The sequence below is a fragment of the Anopheles bellator genome, chromosome 2 (genome assembly GCF_943735745.2).
Source record: "Anopheles bellator chromosome 2, idAnoBellAS_SP24_06.2, whole genome shotgun sequence".
In the NCBI taxonomy this organism is placed as follows: Eukaryota; Metazoa; Arthropoda; class Insecta; order Diptera; family Culicidae; genus Anopheles; species Anopheles bellator.
Genome location: NC_071286.1, coordinates 76,195,320 through 76,215,913, shown reverse-complemented (window position 1 = coordinate 76,215,913; position 20,594 = coordinate 76,195,320). Strand labels below are relative to the sequence as shown.

At 51.0% G+C, this 20,594-nt stretch overlaps 2 protein-coding genes across 2 annotated transcripts; both read left to right on the top strand.

The window, feature by feature from the left end:
* Nucleotides 1-973: 973 nt before the first annotated feature.
* Nucleotides 974-5,807, top strand: LOC131208076 (uncharacterized). Its single transcript, XM_058200722.1, has 16 exons — nt 974-1,199; nt 1,266-1,512; nt 1,575-1,691; nt 1,761-1,917; nt 1,973-2,088; nt 2,151-2,307; nt 2,371-2,619; nt 2,682-3,005; nt 3,496-3,542; nt 3,604-3,809; nt 4,032-4,278; nt 4,340-4,456; nt 4,515-4,671; nt 4,729-4,844; nt 4,918-5,320; nt 5,390-5,807. Exons 1-16 carry the CDS (start codon nt 983-985, stop codon nt 5,720-5,722), a joined length of 3,210 nt encoding a protein of 1,069 aa, XP_058056705.1. The 5' UTR covers nt 974-982; the 3' UTR covers nt 5,723-5,807.
* Nucleotides 5,808-6,342: 535 nt separating this feature from the next.
* LOC131208075 (uncharacterized) lies at nt 6,343-11,341 on the top strand. The gene is made up of 16 exons (XM_058200721.1): nt 6,343-6,592; nt 6,665-6,911; nt 6,980-7,096; nt 7,165-7,321; nt 7,377-7,492; nt 7,556-7,709; nt 7,775-8,023; nt 8,097-8,417; nt 9,345-9,540; nt 9,598-9,844; nt 9,907-10,023; nt 10,091-10,247; nt 10,306-10,421; nt 10,479-10,632; nt 10,695-10,943; nt 11,008-11,341. The coding sequence occupies exons 1-16, from the start codon at nt 6,400-6,402 to the stop codon at nt 11,338-11,340; spliced, it is 3,123 nt and encodes a 1,040-aa protein (XP_058056704.1). The 5' UTR covers nt 6,343-6,399; the 3' UTR covers nt 11,341.
* Nucleotides 11,342-20,594: the final 9,253 nt, after the last annotated feature.

The window sequence follows — 20,594 nt, the reverse complement described above, 5'->3', positions numbered from 1 at the left end:
TGCAGTGATTGACTTTTTACTTTTAGAAGGTTTACAAACAAAGGAAAATCTTGAAAGAATATTCAAAGTATATAAGGACGCTTCGCCTTCAATTAGGGGGTTAAAAGGGGGGTTTCAGAGTTAAAACGTGGTCGTACTTGCCTTCAAGAGTATCCATGTCAAAAACGTCAAAAAACAGACACAACACCTGAAATCCTAAAACAGATTTGGCTCTTAACGATTTCCATCTGTTTTCAGACCCAAAAAAATGATGCGTTGAAAGTGTTTTTCATCAAATGATGACGTCATAACAACTGGGAACAGCTTACTTTGAAGCTCTTTCTCACTTAAGGGATGGAATGCATAAAAAGGAGTCTCGTTGAATCATGTGTATTGATGTTCAGGGAGACCGTACTGAATAATAAAGTGTCTAATAAAGTGTCTTTTAAACCATTTAAATTTATTTCTCACATCGAGGCTCCAAACTTATTGAGCAGCCTAGTAGAACCGATGGTTGAAATAGGAGTCGAAACGAAAAATGTGTTCCGAAGGCTATTTTCAAAAAAGAATCGAAAATTGAAACAAAATCATACATCTTCATGTAACTATTTTCAGTTCTAAATCTACCTTTTTCTGTCCAATAATTAAGACGTCAAGGTAATGGATTTTAACTTCACCGGCACGCTAACCCCGCTTGCGACACACACCAACAAGCGTGCGGCATGTTCCAAATCTAATCTTCCGGAGCCGCTGTCCAGCCCCAAAAGCCCCACAGAACCTCCGACTCGCTAATTCCGCGCTAAGCATCGTTGCCGAAAACATTAACTATGCCACGACTACAGCCTCAAATCGATAGCGGCGCGGCGCGATGCCACAACCACAGCACACGCAAGACGCAATACGCAGTGGCAAATCTAATAACAGGGAAAAAATTGGCCCCATCAACACATCGCGGTCAGTATCCAACGTAATCGCTCGCGGTGCTAACGCAACTCGCCGCGCGATGCTAAATATAACCCTCGGCGCGCCTCGGCCGCGACCTTGCGTAGCGCCAGCAGTCGGTGGCCAGTGGTGGCGGTGGCGTAGCACCCAGCCACAGGTGGCCGCTGCCGGGGAGGGGCAGCTTAGTGACCGGGATCCGGAGTGGGACAACGCACGGCCATTCGATGAACTTCCGTCACCGTCGCTGTTTGGCTTCCTGAAGGAATTCGGACCGTTCGGTAAGGGTGGCTAGCGTATTTTAATGCCACGGCCAGTTACTTAAGCCCTGTTTGACACTGTTTTAGGTAAATACAAAGATGGGACACTGTACGACATCAACTGTCGTATGCGCGAGCTGTACGGACCCATCATGCGGTTTCGGGGCGCATTCGGTCGGGAGGACATCGTGATGTCCTTCGTCCCGGAGGATTTTGAGAAAGTGTTCCGGACGGAGGGTGCTTGGCCCCGGCGTACCGGAATGGATGCGTTCGTGTACTACCGCAAGCAGCAGCGCCCGGAGTGGTTCAAGGGCTACGGAGGTCTGCTGGCGGAGTAAGTTACCTAGGTTAAGGGCCCGGAATGCCGTACCAATCCGATCATCGGTTCTGTTCCAGGCAGGGTGAATCGTGGCATAATATGCGCACAATCGTCAATCCCATCATGCTGCAGCCGAAGATCATCAAACTGTACATCGACAAGGTGGACGAAGTGGCCCGCGAGTTCATTGGCATGTAAGTGGATGGGACGGACGGATGGGGGGAAACGCAAAGGTTTAGTAACTAAAATGGCCCGACTGTTAGTGTGAGCGAGTTACGCGATCAAAAGGACGAGCTGCCGGCCAACTTCAACGAGTGGATTAACCGGTGGGCCCTCGAAACCATGGGTGTGCTGGTGCTGGACGCACGGCTCGGTGTGCTGAACAGGGATCAATCGCCGGAAGTCAGCAAGCTGATCACCGTAAGTATATAGAAAGTACCGTAGTTTAGGGGTCCTAACGCTGCCTTCCCCACAGCTCACGAAGGACGCAGTGGATCTGTTCTTCCAGCTAGACATTATGCCCTCGATGTGGAGGAAGATCAAAACCCCGGGCTTTTATCGGCTGATGCGTACCCTCGATCAGCTGTACTAGTAAGTGACCGACAGTGGCCACCAAGGCGCAAGCCATCTAACGAAAGGTTCCGTCCGTCTAGTGTGATTGCCTCCAAAATCGACGAAGCCGTCGAGCGGATGGAAAAGAATCCGAGCGCCAGTTCCGACACGCTCAGCATCTTGGAGAAACTCCTGAAGGTGGATCGTAACGCGGCCTTCATCATGTCCTTGGACAGTCTGTTCGCCGGGGTAGACACGGTAAGCTAAAGGGGGTTCCCTTCTACTCTATTCCATTACACGGTTTTCGCACGCTCCCCTTAGACTTCATCCGGATCGACCGGTGTCCTGTACTGCCTGGCGCACAATCCCGAGAAGCAGGACAAACTGAGGGCCGAGTTGCGCCAAATTCTGCCCGACAAAACGTCGCATCTGACGCCGGAGAACATGAAGAACATGCCGTATCTGAGGGCCTGCATTAAGGAAGGGCTTCGACTGTACCCTCCGACGTCGGGCAATGGTCGGTGCGCCGGCAAAGATCTTGTCCTGCAGGGATACCAAATCCCGAAAGGGGTAAGCCACAGGGAATCGGGATTTCTAGATCGGTTGGACTAACGGAAGCTTTCCCCTTTCAGACGCTGGTAGGGATGGGTCAGCTGGTCCTGCAGCGCCAGGAAGGACAGTTCACCCGCCCTAGTGAGTTTCTTCCCGAACGTTGGCTGACCGGTCCGACCGCATCCGGGTGTCCGAGCGCAAAGGAGGCGCACCCGTTCGTGTACATGCCGTTCGGGTTCGGGGCTAGGACCTGCATCGGGCGTCGGCTGGCCATGATGGAGATGGAGATACTGGTGTCCCGCCTCATCCGTCAGTACCACGTCCGGTGGAACTACGGTGAGCTGAAGTTCAAGGCCAGCATAGTGAACGTGCCGGCGACGGACCTGAAGTTTGAGCTGAAGGATGTCAAAGATTGATCGCAATAAACTCGATTCGATTTATTCGATTTCTGATCCAAATTCAATCGGTTCCTGGCCGGCGGTCTGACTGAAGCTATGCTATTGTCATATTGCGACGCTTTCAAAGTGAGATTGCGTTAAATCGGGTATTGGTATGATAAGGCAAACAGATAGCAGCGCTGGGCAGCTGAGTGCAAGCTGCAGCAGCGCGGAATCGCAGCGTCATGCCTTTAGCTCGACCTTGCCGGTCGGGAGGCGATTTATCGCAACGACACGTATGAACCCTTCAGCAGATAGTGCCGCTCGGCCTTACACATACACGACGATGCCTTCAGCTACGCGTAGCGAGGCCTAATAGACCGAAATTATGCCCCGCCGTGCCAAATCAAGGTCACCGAACACACTGGCCGGTTCGGGTGATGCTCCGTCGGGTTGATTGTAAACAGCCGGCACACTCACATGCAAGTAGCGAAAACAACAAAAAATTACCCGTTAGATTATTATGCCGGGTGGGGGCCACTCGGGGGGCCAGATCCACTCGCGGTCAGTGTCGCGGTGGAGTTGACGTGAATCGATTGTGATCCGCGCGGGTTCGGTCTCGGAGTGTTAAAATGTTGTCTTCCCCCGGTACCGTTATGTGGCGCCGTTCTGCGGCGTTGGCATCGCTACGGTGGCGCAGTGTGCAGGCTCAGCCCGCTGCCGTGTCCTCCGAGGAATCGCTGGCCGATCACGAATGGGCCTCGGCCAAGCCGTACGAAAGTCTGCCCGGTCCGAGTCTGTGGCAGATATTTCAAGGTTTCAAGAAAGGAGGTAAGCCGCCGCGAGCTGATTCGATGACGTCATGCGGCACGCGGCGCGTAGATTGATCATGTCACGCACACTCGCGCCGCTTGACAGCTGTTGGCATCGATCGTTTGTTTACACGCGCAAGCGCGATCGTTCCGGTGATGATCGTTCGCGGTTTGACCACCATCGGATCGGAGCTGCTGTTCGGATTATGATATTTCGATTTGAAAACCCGTTTCGCTTCAGGTCGCTACTCGGATCTGAGCATAGTGGATCTGCACAGCCGCATGCGGGATGATTTCGGACCCATCCTACGGATGCCTGGCATATTGGGCCGCAACGACATCGTGTTGTCCTTCAATCCGGATGACTACGAGAAGGTGTTCCGCACCGAGGGGCCTTGGCCCGTCCGGCGCGGCCTCGACTCGATGGCGTACTATCGGCAGAAGGTGCGCCCGGAAGTGTTTGGCGTGATGGGCGGTTTGGTGACCGAGTAAGTGATCGAGGCGACGACGGAGAGCGGACCGTATTTAACCGGTGAGTGTTCTGGGCAGGCAGGGCGAAAGCTGGCAAAAGATGCGCACGATCGTGAACCCGGTGATGATGCAGCCCAAAACGATCAAGCTGTACATCGATCAGGTGGACGAGGTGGCGAGAGAGTTCTTGGAGATGTAAGATCAACTGGCGGTGACTGGAAGACTGGCTTGTCACAGTGTCTTTTCTCTCTAGTGTGACGAAGCTACGCGACGCAAAACAGGAGTTGCCTTCTGATTTCGACCAGTGGCTGAACCGATGGGCGCTGGAGACGATGGGTGTGCTGGCGCTGGACACGCGGCTCGGTGTGCTGCAGACGGAGCAAACCGAAGAGGCAAAGAAGATTCTGGCGGTAAGTGGAACGCTTTCCGCTCTCGATCCGCTAACCTGTTGATAATTATTTTCTCAGTTGGTAAGGAACGTCTTCGATTTAAGCTATCTGGTGGACGTTCTGCCTTCGCTATGGAAGTACTACAAAACACCGACCTTCAAGAAGCTAATGAACACTTTCGATGAATTCACAGAGTAAGTCGTACGTTAAACTGTATCTACAAGTTCTACTCTACTCTGTATCTACTTTGGTTTCGGTTCGTTCAAGTATCATCATGGTCAAGGTGGAACAGGCAGTGAAACGATTCGAGAAGCACCCGACGTCCGAAGCGAACCAGAGTGTCCTGGAGAAGCTGCTGAAGATCGACAAGCACGTGGCCATGATTATGGCTTTGGACATGCTGATGGCCGGGATTGACACGACGTCCTCGGGCGCGATGGGTATCATGTACTGTCTGGCGAAGAACCCCGATAAGCAGGCGAAACTTCGCGAGGAACTTCGCACGGTGCTGCCGACCAAGGATTCACCGCTGACGGCCGAAAATATGCGCAACTTGCCGTACTTGAGGGCGTGCATCAAGGAGGGGTTGCGTTTGTATCCACCGGTTGCCGGGAATTTCCGTGCCACGGGACAGAAAATTGTCCTGCAGGGCTACCGTATCCCGAAGGATGTAAGCATTTCCATGGGCCCATTTCTGCAAAGTTGAATATATTTTCGGGAATTGTCCCCCAAAATCTAGACGGACGTAGCGATGGGAACGTTGGTCTTGCAGCACGATGAACGATTCTTCACTCGGGCCAAGGACTACCTGCCGGAGCGGTGGCTCAGCGAACGGGAAGCGGGCATCCCGAGCGGTAAGGATACGAACCCGTTCATCTTCCTGCCGTTCGGTTTCGGTTCGAGAAGCTGCATCGGGAAGCGGCTGGCCATGATGGAGATGGAGATCATCACCGCGCGGCTTATTCGCAAGTACGAGGCCCGGTGGAACTACGAAGACTTTAAGATCCGGGCCACGTTGGTGAATATCCCGGCAAACCCGCTGCGTTTCGAGCTGAAGGAAGTGGACGCGTAAATCGAAACTCCCCTGCCGGCCTTAATTTTAATTTTACGTCAAGTGACTCTATCTCAGATAAAGAAATAAACATTTTACACAGCGACACATTTGACTATCAGTTGGGGTATTGTCCTGGGAATCGAGATGCTGAGTGATTACTCTGAGGCATGACCTAGCTTCTTTCAACCGTGTCGATGGCCGAGATAAGATAGATGTCGTCGTCGTCTTTCGATTGTCCAAAAAAATTAATATCCCAGTCCGCTGCAGAGGTCGTATCAATTGCTTCGTTTACGGTACGGTTGCCTGGTGTTTGGACAAATTCCTGTTTATTTTTGGCTGACACTGTTTACGAACCAAACAATAAACAAACCCCATCGCCGTCGGACACAAACTACCACTTGTAAAGGATCCACACTTGCAAAGCCAGTGTCCGGCGAAGTAAGTGTATTTTAAAACAAAATCAAACACTCGCGTGTGGCTTACAACTAACACACTGTCCGCAAGGCACTGTCGCTTCAACTCGGCAGTAATGTGTGAGTCTCGGCAAATTATGATCATTGAATGTAACGGGTTGATTGGGGGACTCTGGGTCTCCTGCTAGTAGTCGCGCTAGGCCGCTAATCTGTGAAACATCGCGCCAGATCGTTACGCGCTGTTTCTAAATTTAACAGTCAGCTCTTGAAAACAACTTCACAATGGCACTCCGTTACGTTGCCGGACGTTCGTGTCACGACACGATACGGACTGTGTCGAAACAGTGTCCAAAACGGTGCCTCAGTGCGCAACCCGCCAGAGAGGTGATCGATCCGGAATGGCAGTCGGCCCGACCCTACGAGAGTATCCCCGGTCCGTCGATGATGACCCTGATCCAGGGCTTCAGACCGCAAGGTATACCACCTGGATTCGGGGCTTCAGTGGTCTGTTGGTACAGCTAAAATCCATTCCACTTTTCCCGAACAGACAGCAAAAGCAATTTCCCATTAATCGATATGATGCAACGCTTTCGGGATGACTACGGAGACCTGATCCGTATGCGGGGTATGCTGGGGCAGCCGGATTTCGTTGTGAGCTTCAAACCGGAGGACTACGAGAAGGTTTTCCGCACCGAAGGGGTTTGGCCGGTGCGCCGCAGTTTGGACACGTTTAATTACTATCGGCAAAAAATCCGACCAGAAATTTACGGAGAATCAGGTGGATTGGCCAACGAGTAAGTCGGTGGTCCGTGAGGGTCGCTTCGAGACTAGCGAATGGAATGTTTTACCCTCTGTCCCACAGACAAGGCGAAAAGTGGCAGAAGATGCGTACGATCACCAACCCCGTAATGATGAACCCGAAAACCGTCGCGCTGTATGTGGAGCAGATGGATGAGATCGCTCGCGAGTTTATGCCAATGCAAGTACCGTTTGTCCGGACCTCAGCAGGACCTCATAATCATCGGCGTATCGTTTTGTTTCGCGCAGAGTAGCGTCATTGCGTGACGCAAAGGGCGAGTTGCCAGAGAACTTCGACCAGTGGCTAAACCGCTGGGCCCTGGAGTCGATAGGCTTGTTGGCGCTAGACACCCGGTTCGGTGTGCTGAAAGCGGATCAATCGGAACAGGCCAAAACGGTCATTGCGGTATGTTCGAGGGCCAATGGCGGACTGGACGCATAGTAACACGCACTCGTTCTAGCTCGTGAAAGATATTTTCGAGCTAACTTTCCGCCTGGACTTTGAGCCGTCGATCTGGAAGTACTACAAAACGGCCACCTTCAAACGGCTAATGCGGGTGTTCGATGATCTAACAAAGTGAGTACAAGGGAAGTTGATGCGATCCATTGCATGGTGTAATCAATTTCTTGTGTTTTGTAGTCTCATAATGGCCAAGATCGATGATGCCGTAGAGCGGATCGAGAAGCATCCCAAATCGGAGGGCAACCTAAGCGTGCTCGAGAAGCTGCTGAAGGTCAACAAGAACGCGGCGGTGGTGATGTCTTTCGACATGATAATGGCCGGCATCGACACGGTTGGCAAAGGGGTTATCGTCGGTCATTACGCTCTTGGCTAACGTAAGCAATCCTCTTCCCACAGACCTCATCTGGCACGGTCGGAGTGTTGTACTGTTTGGCCAAGAACCCGGACAAGCAAGCGAAGCTTCGTGACGAACTGCGCACGATCCTGCCGTCAAAGGATTCGCCACTGACCACGGAAAACATGCGAAATCTGCCGTACCTGAGGGCCTGCATTAAGGAAGGTTTGCGACTGTACGCTCCAACTTTTGGCAACTTCCGAGCCACGGGACAGGATCTGGTGCTGCAGGGATATCGCATTCCCAAAGGGGTACGTAGAGAACGGTCGGTGGCGACACGTGGCCATCATTCTATAACCATTCCCCCGCCCCCGAATGGTACAGACCGACATCTCGATGGTTTCAACCGTTTTGCAACGGCAAGATGCGTACTTCCACCGAGCCAAACAGTACATCCCGGAACGGTGGCTTGCTGATCGTCCCGATCACATCCCGAGCGGTAAGGATGCGAATCCGTTCATCTTCCTCCCGTTTGGGTTCGGGGCCCGAAGCTGTGTCGGGAAGCGGCTGGCCATGATGGAGATGGAGATCATCGTTTCGAGGTTCGTGCGGAACTACGAGATCCGCTGGAATTATCCTGACATGAAAGTGAAGGCCAATCTCATTAACCTTCCGGCTAGTCCGCTGAAGTTTGAACTGAAGGAGGTGGCCTGATGTCTTGTAACGGTTTTTTTTCTGTACCCATTATGCTAATCAAATAAATTTGAGTTTTGATTGAATCGATCGTCGCTTTGAAACTGTTCGCATACACAGGCACAACGTTCCGTTCACTTATCTAAAATGGTCTATTTGGCGGACAGATAACACACCGAGTAAGGAGCCGCGATAGCATGATTCGTCGTATGGTTACTGAACGCGATGGTCACTGACATACTCACACAAAAAGATTGAATGAGACATACACATTCGCGTATCACAAGTGGTCTGTCCAAAACTGTTCGCGATATTTGAAATTCGAAGTTCGGTTATTTTGAGTAATCAGTCCGTTTTAGACAGCAGTTTAGCTTGGACGTGTTTTGACTCATCGTCGATTTTTGTCTATTCCAAAAAAATGGATGGTAAAGAATCTGTACAAAGAGCCGACAAGATATGAACGACGAAGAGACAAGTTTTGTCGAATATGAAGGTTTTGCTTACAGGTTTCTTCGACTGCGGGTTCGTGGTGCATCATGAGTTGTTGCCAAAGGGTCGAACGGTCAATAAGGAATATTACCTACAAGTTAAACCCGAAAGGATGAATCGACGACGTTACGTTTGAGGAAATACGGTATCAACGAAGGAGCTGAGCAAGATCACAAAAAATGATTTGGTTAAGTGCTTCGAAGATTTTAAAAATAAAATGCTGGCAAAAGTGTATAATTTAATATTTGATGCGAATTACTCTCGAGGGAAAAAAAACAAAAATTCATCAATAAACCAATATTTTCGGAACCCAAAATTCGCGATTTTTTTTAACAGACCACGTACACATATAAGAAAAAAACGTAAAGCATTAGACAAGCTGATTGTTGGCATTGAAATTTAGTACCGATTGTGAGTGTCGCGCGTCAGTAAGAATAAAGTGTTCCGAAGATGGCGTTCCGGGCAAGTTTTCGATGCCTCAACGTGAAACCGATTCCAGGTGGGGCTATTCGTACGCGTCAACATCAAACGGCCACCGTGGCCAGCGTGAAAGAAGTCACCGATCCAGAGTGGGAGTCGGCCAAGCCGTTCAAAAGCATCCCCACCCTAACGCTGATGCACATGTACCGAGGCTTCAAAGAAGGGGGTCGGTATGGGGATCAGGACTAATTTCGCCAGCCACTTAATTCGCTCGTCTCGATAGGTCGCTACGCTGGGCTTCCCGTGATTGAGTTTCATCAGCGACTGCGGGAAGACTTTGGCGATCTGGTCCGTATCCCGGGCCTGTTGGGAAAACCGGATGTGGTGCTGAGCTACAAGCCGGCCGACTATGAGAAGGTCTTTCGCACCGAGGGCATTTGGCCTGTGCGGCGGACGCTGGATACGTTTACCTACTACCGGACGAAGGTGCGCCCGGAAATCTTTGGCGAAACGGGAGGATTGGCCAACGAGTAGGTAACGGGCGAAAGGGCGATGGGTGTGGTGGTCACTACAATCCGTACCGTTTTCCCAGACAAGGAGAAAAGTGGCAAAAGACGCGCACGATTACCAATCCGGTGTTGATGCAACCGAAAACCGTGGGACTGTACGTGGATCAGGTTGATGAAATTGCACGCGAATTTATGACCATGTGAGTCTCGACAGTCGTTACACCATTGTTTTGGGGCAGACCGATTGTATCCCGGAATCGTTCGCAGTATCGGTGGACTACGGGATGCCAAGAATGAATTGCCGGTCGATTTCGACCAGTGGCTAAACCGGTGGGCCCTGGAGACCATCGGAGTGTTGGCGCTCGACACCAGGTTTGGTGTGCTGCATGCGGATCCACTAGGACATGCGAAAACTATCATAATGGTGAGTTGAAGATTGTTAGCAATGGAATTATCTAACCGCAACATTTCTCGGCTGGTAGTTGGTGAGAGACTCGCTAGATTTAACCTATCGTTTGGATATTGAACCATCGATCTGGAAGTACTACAAAACACCGACGTTTAAGCGGCTTATGAAAACGTTGGACGATTTGACCAAGTGAGTACCCATATTTCAAATTCGGATAAGGGCATGGTAATTAGCATTCATTTGCAGCCTCATAATGTCGAAAATTGATGAAGCAATACTGAAAATCGAACAAAACCCACCGTCCGATGGCAATCAGAGCGTCCTGCAGAAGTTGCTGAAGGTCAACAAAAACGTAGCGGTGGTGATGTCCATGGACATGATAAGTGCCGGCGTAGATACGGTAAGTTGGTAGCGTGGGGGATATAGTAGCCACCAAATATTAATCTTTGTCGGACCCTTCAGACTTCGTCCAGCACGATCGGGGTGCTGTATTCCTTGGCCAAAAATCCCGACAAACAATCGAGACTTCGGGACGAGCTACGGGCCGTACTGCCGACGAAGGACTCTCCGTTGACAACGGATAACATGCGGAACCTTCCGTACTTGAGGGCGTGCATCAAGGAGGGCATGAGACTGTACCAGCCCACGATTGGCAACATGCGATGCGTCGGTCGAGATATAGTGCTGCAAGGGTACCGCATTCCGAAAGGTGTAAGTGCACTGCACTATGAAGAGCTGGAGCAGCATATGATTTCTTCCGATTGAATTTTTGTAGAGTGATCTGGCGATGCTTACGTCGGTGTTGCAGCGTGACGATCAGTTCTTCCATCGGGCCAGTCAATTTCTGCCGGAACGGTGGCTTAGCGAACGTCCCGAGGGTATGCCCAGTGCGAAGGACACGAATCCGTTCATTTTTCTGCCCTTCGGATTCGGGGCGAGGAGTTGCATCGGCCGGCGGCTCGCCTTGATGGAGATGGAGATCATTATTTCGCGCTTCGTGCGAAGCTACGAACTTCGCTGGAATTATGACGATTTAAAGTTTAAAACAAACGTTATCAACACTCCAGCCAATCCGCTTCAGTTCCAGTTGCAGGATGTAACGAATTAAAAACCGAAATTCCTTACTTACTTATTCACCCAAAAAAAAAATGGAAAAGGTAATTTTTTTAACTGATTATGGAAAAGAATATGATACGAAACATTGTTTCGATGGCCTTTAATAAATTAGAATGTATTTATGGCACACCTTGTCGTTGATAAGGCCCATCAGATAACTGAAGCCCAGCCACCTCGGGGTCCACGGGAGCATGAGCAATTTCGAAATTAAACAAACCACGCCAAGCCTGTAAGTGAATCAAAAACAGTAGCCGGACGAATAAAATATTCGCCATCCACACGCGCTAAAAATGCAATGCACAAAATTAGCATCCTGCTGCCACGCCGCTGAGGTGTTATTTATCTAGGAAAATGATGGCGAACTTGATAACATAATTTACTGCTTACGGCCGGGTGTCTTATCGCATCGGCCACTGCATCTCCGCAGTACATTGTTGCCCCGTACGGCCGCCGAATGGTGAGTAATTACTGAACAAATTCATTTAAATTGTGCATAATTTCTCAATTATTAAGCCCTCGACACCGAGGTATGGAAATGAGCCGAGCCGGGGCAAGAAAGAAGCGTGCAGCCAGTGCATAAATTGCTCGGCCAAAGGTGGTTCGTTTCTTGCAGGCCTTTGCGTGGAACGGTTTCGGTGCAAACCAAAATGCATCGGCCAGCCCAGCCAGCCAGACCTCCGTCGTCAACACATTAGTATGCAAATGAAGGGCGGGGGTGCTCCCCGCTGCCCGGTCGGTCGGGTTTGCTGGTGATTAATTTTTCGAAAAAATGGCCGGCCAGACGTTCGTAGAACCAGCGCCCGGAGCACATGAGAGCTTTTTCATGCTCCACCGACGGCCGTGCATAAGGCCGTGTTGCTGTTTATGAGTTTAATGTTTTCGCTGTTTTTCTTTTCTGCTGCGGTCCGATTAGTATCCGAGGACGGCTAAATCCTTACGCCGGCCGTGCCGGCTTAATGTCCATTATTTTCACAATTTCATTAGCATCATTAATGGGCAAACTGCTGCTGCCAGCGCGGTGGCTTCTTCTGAAGCCGTACACTCTAATTGGAGCCGCTCGCAATGGCAATCTGCGCACTCGAATGCAATTCGAACGGGTGGCGGGAAGGTGTGCGAAATGGCACACCTCAAACCGTGAACGTGCCTCGTGACATTCCGCTTGACGATCTGCAATTGCAGCGCAATGCCCTTTGCACTCATTAAAAGGTAAACATTGCCGGGTCGATTGCCGGGTCGTGCGTGCGAAATAAAATCACCACGCCACACCGCGAATAGTAATGATGCACATGAGTTAGCCGGTCCCCGGACCCGGCACATAAAGTGTCCCATAAAGCACCCGAACCCGTGACGGCCGTGCGATGGGCCGTGACGATTGTTACGGGCGTAATGTTGGGCTATTTTAATGGCTCGTTAGGCTGCAATCGGCAGCCACTGTTTATCTCACGGCTCGCAGCTCGCAACTACAGATAACGCGATGAATAAATCGAGCATGAACCGTGTGCTGGCTGATGATGAGAGCCGTTCCCAGCCCGGGCACGGTCAATCAATTTGGTGTCGGAATCACGAGCATTACGGTGAGTTATAGAAATGGTACGATAACGCTGCACTTCATACCGCCGGCCAATGTAATTGGCTGCAACAAACGATACGATTGCCAATTAGTTTGAGATAGATACACATGAATTTAAAGCACTTGCATGAGTGCATAAAATAAATGAAGCTTAATGAGCCGGCTGAAGACCAAAACGGCCGGTGCTTTGAATAACTCACAACCTCCAGGAGTTGGAGTAATCTAATACAAAATTAAAAAGTCATTTAACTGAACGAGCCAGGAATTTGTTTATGAACGTTCCTGGTTGGAAAAGGTGGTTTTATCGCCGATGGAAACCGATACACTGAGCCAATGCCGGATAATAACACTTCTTTCTTCTATTTCATTAATCGTTCGCCTATGGGCGACCCGGGCCGTCAGAGCTTCAGAGCCATTGGTCAGCACCATCTGTCCGTCCAAAAGTTAAACAAAATATAACCAGAAACCAATAATAGCCTTGCGCTTGGCCGCGGCTCCGAAGGCACCGAAAATGATGCTTCATTTCGTATGTTTCTTTCGTATTTCGTCTTCTATCCGACAGCGCGAGCCACATGAAGCTGTTTCGCTGTGGCCTTTGCTTTGAGGCCTTAGCTTTTGATTGGAAGCGATCCTCGGGTCGCCCCGTCCCACCCTCCCCTCGGGGGTCCCTCGTGTTCTGGCGGCTGAAAAACATGTTAAGTGTAACTAACTCATTATGTGAAGCAATCTTCGGGGGGGCAAGGAGAAATCTAGTTTTTTCTCTTCCTCTTCTGCGGATCGTCGTTATTTCTGTTTTGCTTTGTTTTGCTCGTTCCCGGGCCCGATCTTCTTCGAAACACGATCCCGGGTCTAAGTCGTCGTCGCGGGGATGATAATCAACATTTCTCGAGTCCTCCATCTTTTGCGCCCGGGGAGGCGTTCGCGCGCGCGCTCGCGCTTGCGCACGGCCACTCGAGGACCTGCCTGGCTGCCGGCGTTGGGGCCAAGCCGGGGGGGTCCAGAAGAAAAATGAACCCCCGGTCGGAGACGAAAAAATGCCCAAACCAAGATAAAATACGGCCCGAAATCGGACGCACTGTCTCTCGGGCTCCGGCAGAGATCCCGTGGTGTGGCCGGCCCGGGCCACAGGGAGTTAATTTGGAAACTTTAAATTATCTCATTATGGATGATTTTCGGTTTTCTTCGAACGAACCGAGTAGGGCCCGCCGGGCCGCCATTGCAGTCGGGGAGGAGTCGCTTCGAGGTTAGAAGAAGAGGATCGCGTAAATGGCGGTGGACGTTCCGTACGTTGATCGTTTCGGGGTTTTGTGGATGCGTTTGCGCGAACCGGGCAGTAAATTGACACATTACGCAGTATTACGCGGGGCCAATCGTCGAATTTGCGAAGCGATTTGAACAGTGTCACGAAGATGCCATTTAAGCGACGATCGTGCGTGGTGCGTGATGGGACGGATCAATTTGCCCTCACACGAATGGCGGCTGATGGAACGAAACGCGGGTTCGAAGGTTGAAAGGTAACGTGCCGGGGCCGTGGCCCTTCCTGACTCAGCGTGGAAAAATGTGGAAAGTTTTCTCACGCGCAAAATTAGTGCGCCGCATAATGCAGAGTACGAAATATGAAACCCCGAGCCCACATTCCCGGTTCGATCCCGGAGCCTTACGAAATTCGATCGCACGACGATCGCCGACACTTTGCACCACACTTTATTTCGCCCGAACTCAATCGGTAGCCTCGGGCGGCTCGAATTGCGTTAATTTAAAATTCAAAACTTCAACGGCCTGTGGGGCCGGTGGCCGGCGGGCTTCCGTTTTCGAGCAGTTACGCGGCCTGGCTGGGCTGGCCGAGGGAAGCATCAATGATTAACCGTCACGTTGACGTGAGCGAAACAATGCTGGCGGAATGGAAAGTCCACCACGGGGTCCATTGTGGGGGCCCGGTAATGGGGAAAATGCATCCTTTCGCCGTCATCTTCATCACGCCACGAGCTGGAGCTGGCCCAAAAGTCGTGATAAATGATTCGTTGCTCTGTCTCTCACACACTCCGGTCCGGGCTCCGGTGGCTGATTATCAAAAATAACACATTAGTTCCCGTTTTTATTTCAATTTAGCGTGGCTGCATCATCATCATCATCGGCAGCGTGCCTGTCTGGGCCCTGGGCACGCCCGGGCCCCCGAGAGGCCATAATTCGGTTCGCATGTCCTCCGTCGCTGGTGGAGATATAAATATTTCATGGATTATGGAGATTTAAAACGCTTTTCAAACGAACGGCCGTTCGGGGTTCTTATCGTCGAGGCCGGCCGAAAAAAAAAAAACAATAAAGAAGCCCGATCCCAAAAACGTGAAACGGAATACCATTGGGCGACGGGGCCGTCCGGCCGAAAACAGCAAGAACGGCCAAACATAATAAAACGAAACACAATCCCAAATCACAATCGTGAGCCAGCAGCATCAAACGCGAAAGCGCGCGAATGGAGAAATCAGGACAACGGAGAGCGCATCGGAGGGCGAAGAACGAAACTTCGCTGCCACCGAATTGCCTCCGATTTTGGTCCGTGCGCGCGCGAATTTCGCGAAGAACCGGCGGCCAAAAGAACCCAAATTCCCCCACTTCAATCCTGGGAGAGAAAAAAAAACCGAAAAACAACGCGAAACATAAATGTAGCGGCCACGGACGGCAGCGCGCCTGTCACGCCGTTGAAATTGGCGGCCATTTTTATTCCACCATCGGTGCCCATCGGGAACGGGTTTTTTGGTGGGGCCCGGGAAGTCCATCCATTTCTCGACACCCCCAGCGGCTGGCGTGGCGAAGCGGGAAACTTGGGGAATACTATGTTTATTTATGCTGCGCACCGCACGCGGTCGGTTCGGCAGACGGATTCAGACACCGGGGTTGGACGACATAATTTTTAATGTCGATATTTTCCAGCGCGCAAAAGAACACACTGGAGCCTCGTCCTTGGAGCCCGGGAGCTCCAAGTGGGGCGAGGGTTCCAAGGAATATTTTATTAATTTTTTGTCCCGCTTCTCCAGCGCCCTTTTTTTCTGCCTCCGTTCGCGTTCGGATTTGGTGCGCGATTTTAACAAACTTTTTCGTTATTATCCGTCGTTCATTTTTCCGTTTTTGCTTCTGCTTGAGCCCGGCTGGTCTTTTTTATGACACGCTCAATCCGGCGGTGGGCTGTGTATTCCATCAAAAGCCCGTCACGGCGCTTGATTGAACTTCCTAACTTTTGATTTAGGAAACGTTCCGTCAACCCATTCCCCGGGATGGGGTAATAAATTTAACGACCCCCAAAGTTGATCGGGTATCGCTCGGGTCATAAAGCTGCCTCGTGAAAAGCGAACTGCGAACGAAAGCAAAAGCTGCACACCCAATAATGGCAATTTATTGGACCGGCTTTCGTCCTCGGAAAGGTTGACGTGCGAGAAGAACAAGAGAAAAAAAACCCGGATTGTGCCCAGAGAGAGACACGCTAGCCCCCCCGAGTGACACCCGAACCCATAACTCATAAACGGGAGCACCGGGGCTTGGGTGGCAACATCATGCTGGCCGGTGCGGGGAGACAGGTTCTAATCGAGAGGCAGCAACGGGCAGGAGACCCCCCAAACCCGGCAACGAAATTGAATTTTTCGGTCGTTCGGTCCGGAAATTAACATGTTTCGGTGTTCGTGCGACCACATTTTAAGTGTACGCCGCGCGCAGTGAGTCCTTTTCGTCTTCGATTTCGGTTCGGTTGGCAATTGGCAATAAAATTATGAAACCCCCCACCCGAAATGCCGCCACGATTTTATTGGCCCTGCCGGTGGGTCTGGAGACGCTCCGACGTTCGGAAGACGCTCCAACTGCTAATGGGTTTTTGGGGTTTTGTGCTGATCGTCGATGCCGATACGGGACGGGCCATAAAATGGGCCCGGGCCGGGTTCTTCGGTGGATCAGCATTGTTTTAAGTAGTCCTTCGGTTGCGGCAGGAGCTTTTCGTGGTGTTGTATTTTTTGCAGAAACAAATATTAGTCAGCAGGGGTCTGAATGACTGTAGGATTCCATTACACTGGTTGTACCGAGCATCGGCTGTGATTGCCTGTAATGTCTTAACGTCGGAGAGAGTGCACAGTGTTGGCATTAATTGTGCTGTTGATTACCTTGCAATTGAAACGATTGCTTGCGGCCCGACTAAATGCGAGCCACTTCAATACTCAATGATCCATTCAACACCCAAAGCAAGGCGCGTTCTTTATCATGCTCAATAAAACCCCCAGAGAGCCCCCCGAAACTGGTTTTCGGTGGTCGTGGTGGATGGGAATTAAATCAAAATAGAAAAGAGACTCATCATTCTACCCAGCGGGACGCCTCGATTGATGCATAGCGAAAGCATATCCCGCCGATCGAACCGAACCGAACCATTCCCGAACTTGGTTCGCCTACGCCGACGGAGACAAATTGATATCGAATCGATCGATTCTCTAATTACCTCATTTGGTGAAATACGCTCCTTTATGTGCCTTGCGCACGGCATAATTTATGTAGTGAAAGTCAGCGGGATGAGTTTTCGGTTCTCCGTCCGTCCGTCCGTCCGTGATCTGCGCCCGAGAACGTTGACCGTCCACCGGACGGTCTGATCGGTTGATGGATCGTCGGTAATTTAATTGATTTATTAGCCGTCGACCCGGGGAGCCGTTGTTAACGGAGCCCAACCCAAGCCCACTGGCTCAAACCAAAAAATCATGGCCCGGTGCCGAAATAATAGGAATAGGCACCGGCGGGAGAAAAGGAGTCTCCACACGAAACCGCAATTACGTTGTTAATAACTGGATGGATAATTTATAAAAACAACTACATCATTTCTTAATTTCGCGGCCGTCCATTGAGGTCCGGCCGGGGCCATTGCGATCGCTCGCGATTGGGTAGCTCGCTGGCTGGCTGGCTGTCTGGCTGGCTGGTGATCCTTGCCGACTGTGGACGAAGGGATGGAACGGCCACGGGCCATGCACGTCCCGCGTGTTGGAAGACCGCAGCTTCCAGCCTCGTGGAAGGTGTGTGATTAATGATCGCGAAATTATACGTTTAACTGTGGCCACGATCGACATTGGGGTTGGGCTGGCCCAAATCACCCGAAAGGTGCACTTCGAGCTCGGTGCGAATGATCTGTAGTTGGAAGAAGGCAGTCAAAAGCTGGCCGGGACCGAGTCGAGAAGTAGAGAATCTTCAATTTAAAATATTCTAACAAAGTTTTGTGAAAAACTTTTTCGAATCAACCAGTAAGAACCGTCAAGGAATATTCTCATTATTAAAAGATTATTAAGCGAAACAAAAAGTTAGTTGTTCTTACTTCTTCAGCCTAATCTCATTATTTTCTCCATTTTTGATGGCACGCATTTTGGACCCTGACCATGATTCTTATGCTCCACCTATTTCACTTCTCTCTCTTTCTACCTCTTTCTATTATATTTCTCGTCTGTCCGATAGCATAACCTCGTGGATGGCCGATCGGAAATTGAATACGAAAGTAAAGTGGGACCCGTAACCATGTTTATAAATTTGGGGTAATAATGATATTTCCATTCATTATTAAATCTACCAAACCCCTTTCTACCTTCCACGACTGGGCGGGTTGTTTATGTAGTGTCTCGCGTCTCGCTTCGTCGTACGGCTTCGTTCAACCCTCATCCATTATCACGAACACCCCGCCGGCCTGTGCATGCTGAAGTCGTTTCCATGTTGGGTTTGGGTTAACTTTCTTCCCCACGAACCACGGACGATCACGGAGGGAAACATTTTTCATTACTTGTCGATGGCCCCGGGGGTTGCAGGCCCCGGCCCCGATATCGTGCTCGAGATCGACAACATCGCGTCATCGGCGGTGAACCGGGTCGAATGATCGTGCATAATCTGTTCACCATATTTTGTTCCATCGATCCGGCTCGGCCGCTGATGCTGATAACGAGTGCGCCACGCCACGCCACGACGACGACGATGTTGCACCATGCTGGGTGCTGGGTGCGCAGCATAGATCGCCACGGCGGGCGATCGTGAAGTTATAGTTTTGCTGAATTAATTCGATTTTCTCGATCGAGAGGCCCGGCGCGATTCGGGACGAAGATTTGGTGCATCCAGAAGAAGGAGGGTGCCGTAAATGGGTCCTGCCACATTATCGCTGTCTCGGGCGGCTGGTGGCTCCGATCGCAGGGCATCGCCGCATCGAAACATGGCCCGATTCGATAGGAAATTTATTTTCCGCGAAGAGCGCGCGCGATAGGGGGCCTCGGCGTCGGGGGCCCGTGGACAAATCGCGGCCCATCGCGGCGAGGAGTCCGTGCACATGCAATCGATGCGATTAAGGCTGGGTTCGATTAATGAATTCATTACAACACCCGCTGCGTGTTGCGGGACCAATAATGACCTCGCGTGGACCGTGGAGCACCCGGAGCATAAGGTGCGCCAATCAGCAACCTATCAGCAGCACTAAATTATGGGAGATTTCATACGTGCGTTCCGTGGTTCCGTGTTTTTTTTTGCCTGCGTGCCCTGCGTATCGATGAGAGCCGCACATCGACATGTTTTGAGGCTGATAAGTGGCTTCCTAGAAGTTTCGCTATCGCTTTGCAGATGGCTTTTTAATAAGATGCTGGCCCAAGATACTCGGGAAAGTGGGCCTGCGAGGCGGTAACTGAGGACTGAATAACCTAATAAATCCCCTCACTATAAAATTAACCAAGAAAACGAATAATGTACCTTTCACGGGACAACCATTTTTTAAATAATTCCAACAAAACAATTAATAACATTTCACCAAAATAAAGTCCTACTGGGCCGGTTTTGGAGCCCACACAAACCACGATTCGATTGCTTTACCGAGGACAATCTCCAAATCAATGCACCACTTAATCAGGATTAACCCATTCATCGGCCGTCCATTCGTGGGGGCTTCGGCATTTATTTGAACTTGCCACCCAGTAGCATGGCCAGAACGGGCAGCCAGCCTAATGAAGTTAAGCCTTGAGGGACGCTGAAAACTTCGCGGCCATTGCTGTCGCCGTCCCCAAAAAAGGAACCTTAAGTTTCATCAATTTTTTGGATAATTTTATTAAATGTCCTCTGCGAGGAGCACGGGCGCAGGCTCATTCGTATGCAAAAGTCATTCAACCGCACAACAGGTAGCTGGCTATTTGTTATGTTTCTCGAATTTCCGCGCCCGGACAGATTTCTGGGGGCCCTCCGCCGTCGCCCCGGGCGGCCTCTATTGAATCCTCCATTTTGAATACAATCAGCCTCTCGCTCCGCATACAGGCGGGGGGCTTTTGAAGGGGTGGTGGTGCTCCAACCCCCGTTTTTGGGCACGATAAATCCGGTTCCGGACCCCCTTCGTAGGGGGGGCTCCGATCCGAGGAAGGCTACGATATAGCTGTCCGGGAATTAAGACCATTAAGCCGAAATTTATATTAATATCATCCCATCGCGGCTAATTAATGGTCGACGATCGGACCGGTCGACTGGCCGGCCAGCCGACCGGCACGGTGCGTTTCGGGACCTCCTGCCAGCTGCCAGCTTGCCAAGTCACATTTTTTCCGCCTCATTTTTATGCCCTTTTGGCGAATGTGTTTCACTTCGGGTCTGTCCACGGGCAGCGGGCCCGTGAGCGAGAATGGATTTTTCGGATAGGTGCCCGGTGTTCCGGG

Bases quoted from the DNA above. Each gene is read 5' to 3' on its own strand.
- LOC131208075 (XM_058200721.1), top strand. From the start codon at position 6,400: ATGGCACTCCGTTACGTTGCCGGACGTTCGTGTCACGACACGATACGG. The intron at 10,024-10,090 runs GTGAGTCTCGAC...AATCGTTCGCAG, and splicing joins GCACGCGAATTTATGACCAT to TATCGGTGGACTACGGGATG. The intron at 10,633-10,694 runs GTAAGTTGGTAG...CGGACCCTTCAG, and splicing joins TAAGTGCCGGCGTAGATACG to ACTTCGTCCAGCACGATCGG.
- LOC131208076 (XM_058200722.1), top strand. From the start codon at position 983: ATGCTAAATATAACCCTCGGCGCGCCTCGGCCGCGACCTTGCGTAGCG. The intron at 1,918-1,972 runs GTAAGTATATAG...CCTTCCCCACAG, and splicing joins AAGTCAGCAAGCTGATCACC to CTCACGAAGGACGCAGTGGA. The intron at 4,845-4,917 runs GTAAGTCGTACG...GGTTCGTTCAAG, and splicing joins ACTTTCGATGAATTCACAGA to TATCATCATGGTCAAGGTGG.